The sequence below is a fragment of the Cyprinodon variegatus genome, unplaced genomic scaffold (assembly GCF_000732505.1).
Source record: "Cyprinodon variegatus isolate N-32 unplaced genomic scaffold, C_variegatus-1.0 Scaffold438, whole genome shotgun sequence".
Lineage (NCBI taxonomy): Eukaryota > Metazoa > Chordata > Actinopteri > Cyprinodontiformes > Cyprinodontidae > Cyprinodon > Cyprinodon variegatus.
The window spans coordinates 703,282-708,837 of record NW_015150891.1 but is presented as its reverse complement, the minus strand read 5'-3'; the positions used below and the strand labels follow the sequence as shown (position 1 = coordinate 708,837).

Here is a 5,556-nt window from a genome sequence, read left to right as displayed (position 1 = left end):
GCAATTCTGCAAAATTTCTGTTGAATGAGAAAATTATAAATATTCAAATTAGTGGGCTGCTCAGTGACGCAGTGGGTAGCACTGCTGCCTTGCAGCAAGAAGGTTCCGGGTCGATTCCTAGACCAGGGTCTTTCTACATGGAGTTTGCATGTTCTCCCTGAGCATGCGTGGGTTCTATCTGGGTACTCCAGCTTTCTCCCACAGTCCAAAAACATGACTGTTAGGTTAAGGATGTACCTCGCTTCTCGCCCAGCTGGAGATAGGCAGCAGTACCCCTCGCGACCCCATCTGGAGTTAAGCATGTCAGAAAATGGATGGATTTAAGTTAGTTTTACCTGTAACTGTGAGTCATTGTACTCTGAGGAGCTGAGCTGAATTGCTTTGTTTAACTAGTAACAAGGAACACAACATTTAAAAGCAATGTTTTTTCAAACTAATTCCCTTGTAATACTAACCTGCATAGCATAGACACTGCTCTTATTTAAACTGTGCATGTCTAAAGGCTTTTTCAGTGGCATCTCTTTTTTTTTTTTAACCAACCTGTCTCGTAACTGTTTAAAATAAAATGCAAAGTAGCTGCCGGTTCAAATTTACTAGTACTGTGTGTTGTCTCTCCTCCGATTACTACAATGAAGCTACTTACTACAGTGAATAGCTATTACCAATCATAGAGGCTAATTTCTCCAAGTGACAGATCCAGAGTCATTAGAGTTAGGAGTCTGACCTACAGGGTTCCAGACAGATCTAGTGATGTTATATGGTTTAATGTTACACTGGTAGACAGGATTTGGGAGAAGCGGGAGAAAAAAAAAGTTGAGTCTTAGAAAAAAATTTTGACTGAAAACGCTCTGGACACAGACAGCTGCACCCCTCCCGATCCTGGATGATGTATAATGTTGAGGCTTTTATTTTGTAGGGTCCCCGGAGTCTTATTTTGAAAGTCATTCAGGGTTGAGTGTCAAGGGAAGGGTCATGGCCAGTAGTCATATAATATCAATTTCTGTTTTCTCCCTCCATTAGATTAATATGTGTTGTATAAAGTGGCAGAGGTAAAATCCCTTTGAAGCTCCGTTACCTTGACGAAGCTTAACGAGCCTGTCACAGAGAGAAAAGCATAGCACTATTGTTCCCTAGCTCTCAGGCTTTTTTGTATGGGAAAAAACATCTTTGAACAAATGAGCCCTGAAGGCAAACCGTAAATGTTATCTAAAAAATTATTTCAGTCTAAGTGACAGCTATCCATCATCTCTGATTGGGGTAACTTTCATGTCTGTAGCTCTTTCACAACCCGAATGGGAAGACAAAAAAAATGGTTTGTCCCAGCGGCTCGTCTCATTGGATTACATGCAGCTCCTCAGCTTCACTGAGCTTTAAGGTGGCGAAAAAGCCCTCAGAACAAACGAGACATGAGCCAAAACCGTAGAAGGTATAAAAAAAATTGTTTCACTGTGAGCGTCAGCAATCCCTCGACTTTAATTGTGTCAACTTTCATGTTTCTACTGAAAACTATTAGTACACGGTGACAATGTAAAAATGTGGTTTGTTTTGAAAGATTTCAGTGTGAGACTTTTTTTTCCCCAAATCAAAGTTTTCCTATGCCAGAACAGCTTCACTAAAAAACTAAACCATAAATGATATAAAAAAAAATCCTTCAATGTGAGTGCTAGAAGGGTCTGGAAATGTTCTATACCAAGTTTGATGTTTGTACATCATATGGTTGAGAAATGGCAACGATATGACTACATTTGTTGTTTTGGACTTTTGTCTCTCATTGGAATTCTATTGGGGAAGTGTGGACTTCTCCGTGGTCTGGGCCAAACTGCCAGCCAAGCTGAACGTTTTGATGCCAAAATTGTTGAAAGCGGTTGAAAACTATGGGATTAATTGTCAAAAAAATAAAAAGAGCAAAACAATAAGTGGTAATGCATAAGCATTATGTCTCAAAGCGACAGATCCGATGGTGTTACACCGAGAGGTGGGACTCGAGAGCAGTGGGAGAGCGAGGAAAAAACATGGACTGAAAACGCTCTGAACACAAACGGCTGCATCCAATCCCAGTTGGGTTAGCAGTTATTGTTGGGGACTGTTCCCTCCATGCCAAAATTGATGGGGACATGTCCACACCAGTCCTTCACAAAGTTACACCAATGGAATAGAATCACTGGGACTAAAATAGACAGTGCACCTGCGATCAACGCTAGTCTGCAAAAAAGTCTGCAAAGAAAGAGAGAAATCTAAAAAACTCTACTGTATTAGTCACCAACAAGTTCTGTGTGCCAAACATCTTAAATATGAGTGCATAATGAAACCCATGATAAAGACTATAAATTATATTCGCCCCACAGCCATGTGACATTACCAGTTTCAGCAGTTTCTCCTTAACATCCACGCTGAATATGGACATGCTGGGTATCACAATAACATAACATTGCTCAGTCGGAGGTCTGCACTGCAGCAGTTTTACTCCCTCAGAAAGGAGACTGGCAAAAAAGGGACAACCGATGCCGGAAATCTGTCATCCTGTTTGGCTGGCTGATTATTTTTGTTGACAAAACAACATGTTAACATGCTGAACACCAGCCTTCAGGGGCAAAATGCAGTGGTTAACCAACTGTATTCCTACATTAAAGCTTTTAAGACAAAGATTCTTCCATTCCAAAGTGACCTGACACAAACGCAGCCCAAACCACACGTTTAGCATCTCTATAGGAAACTGTATCCAGTTTTCAAGAGAACAAAATTTGTGCGCACATGAGGAGCTATGTATAAGACATTTCATCTCTGAATGAGGAGTTTCGGCAGTGCTTCTTTTTTCCTCCACTTTATCTGAGGACCCTAATGATGGTCCAGACCACCTGCAAATGGAGCTCATTGAGCTGCAGTGTGACAGAGAGCTTCCTAATCATTACCAACAATTCCATCGCATAAACCTTTACCACCAGCTGGACAAAGACAGGTTCAAGAGATTTAAACATTTGCAAAAACATTGCTGCACTTGCTTGGCTCGACATTTTTATGCAAAAGTACCTTTTCAGTAATGAACATAAACAAGAGGCTCAAATAACAAATAGTCCATCATGCAACTGAAAAAATAAATAACATGATAATAATTTAAATGACTGCATTATTATATATTTTTATTTAATTACATGCTCCTGAAGGGCTATTGTTTTAGTTCTGAAAAAGCAGATTACTTTTAAAAACTGCCTTTCCTATAATGCCTCTTCCGACCACTCCACCTTGATGCTGGGGGTATGTTTTCTGCCCTAAAAGTAATGTATAATAATTTGATAAAACTTTTTTTAATATTTCTAATTTTGATTTCAATAGGTAAAATAAACAAAACCCATATAACAAATGTAATCTACAATGGTTTTTAGAAACAAATTCTACAAAGAAATATTTATTGATTTTGGTTTATATATATATATATATATATATATATATATATACATATATATATATAAATATGTATAGTAACTTGACAATTTAAGCAACAACATTTTATATGTAGTTTAAATTCAGGGCTAATAAATTATGTAGGTTAAACTTGATTGTTTTTATACTTGTTACAAAATGTTTGGTCAGCAGTGCCCTGGACTGATTTGGAGACCAATTAGATTTTTCCAATGAAATATTTCTGATGCCGTTAAACATGTCAATTTATACCTTCACACAAATGATATGTTAAGTGCAAAACCAGGTCTGTATAAACTAGAATTGGCTCGCCAGAACCATATTTCTAAACGGAAAGTCCCTAATAAAGCCAAGCCCACACATTCTGCATCTTAATAACATTGGTTTTGCAGCAGATCTTCAGTGTTGCGTTAGTCTCCCCTCACCTTTAAATCTTTCCTTCTCCATACTGCAGGATGTAGGTGAAGGGTCTCCAGAAATTTTGGGATCTTGAAAGGTGAACAGAAATTATTTTATGTGAATATGATATTTAAATCATTGACATTCAGATTTTAAACAAGCAACATCTCTAATAATTCCTCAGTTGTTGCAAAATTTCATTAACAGTGTTTAACATGATCTTTTCTCCATGTCTCTGTTTTGTCCTGTGTTGAACTTGAAACCGGTCTAAGATCAGCTTTCAACCATTTACCACTAGAGTTTAACAACAGTAGTTGAAAAATTATTCCACATTTATTTAAATTTACGGCCAGCTAAATATTCAGTCAAGATAATCTTATATCCTCAATCTTACTGTTTTGTCGGGGCCTCTGCTAATGTCATCTTCTAAAACGCTATAGATATGAAGAGTCATACTCACCAGTATTTCAATTGGCTGATGAGAAAGTTTGCCTGGAGTGTAGCTGTGGCGACACTGAAAAGGATTTACTTAGCAAGTGTTTTTGAAACGTTCCTTTCCACTTTTGCCCCACCTCTGACTTCAGGTATTTGTTTTGGTTTCTTCCCTCCTTAGGGTTATTTATAGTACAGTCTTATTAAAACTATACTCAGAACTGTCTAATGCAGAAAATGATATACAGCCAAGAATAAAGCTTACCAAAGAAAAAAAGAAAAAAATTGCAGGGATTCAAATTATAAGATATTTGTTGCCAAAAAATACATCTCTCTTTCAGCTCAATGACAATTTATGCTCTATTAGCTGGTAAAGATTATTTTTGCTTCTTTGTATAAAGTCTGTCTCTGTCCTAATTTCAGTTGAATTCAATTCAGTTCAGAAGTACTTTATTTATCCCAGAGGGAAATTAAATGTTGTAGAAATTTTTCAACCAGGTGTTGTAGGTGTTGATAGCTGTAGGCAGTAAGGATCTTCTGTAACGGTCTGTCTTGCGCTGAATTTGAAGAGGCCTCTTACTGAAGACATTCTGTTGTTGTTAAAAAATCTTCGCTTTATGAAGAATGCTTCTTTGTGAAACAATCTCCAGAGGTTCTAGAGGAGCTCCAAAAACAGAACATACCTTCTTTATTAGATTGTTGAGCTTTTTTAAATGTTATTGATCATTTATTTCGAACACTTAATAAAAAGCAAATATAAGTAAATAAAGTCATAACAAAACAAAACAAAAAAGAAGAAAAAGAAAAAAAAAGAAAAAGGGACAGATGGATCCAGTATTCAGGTAAGACAGGTTAGTGGGACGTTTCAAAACGTTTAATAACAAACATGAACAGAGAAAGAACAGAAACGGAACACGGGCCTCTGTGGATCAGCGGACCGCAGTGGTTGCGAGCGAAGGCGGAGCCTCGCTCATCCTGGCACACTGGTTGTAGGAGGAACACAGGGAAGTGTCCACGATAATCTGACAGAAGACAATTATCTGTGTGAGTCACTTACCTGGTTTAAAAATTCAGTCCATCCTCTCGGGTAAGAAAGGATCAGCCAATGCACTCCCAACGAGATGTGACACCAATCAGACACGCTCAGATGTAGACAGAAGACAAACACCCTCTCTACACACTGGCCCCGGAGAGCAGGGACATAAACCAAGGACTTAATTAAAATGAAAATAACAAAGAGGAAACATGTATAACTAATAATTTGGCCCCCATAGCTGGGCAGAAACACATATAAAGCAGCAGGATGCA

At 37.9% G+C, this 5,556-nt stretch overlaps 1 protein-coding gene across 1 annotated transcript in view; it reads right to left on the bottom strand.

Annotated features, from left to right (window-relative positions):
• The window catches only part of LOC107093645 (E3 ubiquitin-protein ligase TRIM39-like), a 7,981-nt gene extending 4,081 nt beyond the window's left edge, over window positions 1-3,900 (bottom strand). The window contains exon 1 of the mRNA XM_015388833.1: window positions 3,843-3,900. Within this exon, the coding sequence (XP_015244319.1) occupies window positions 3,843-3,864 (22 nt within the window). The 5' untranslated portion in view covers window positions 3,865-3,900. The remainder of the gene's footprint in view (window positions 1-3,842) is intronic.
• Between the last annotated feature and the right edge of the window lie 1,656 nt (window positions 3,901-5,556).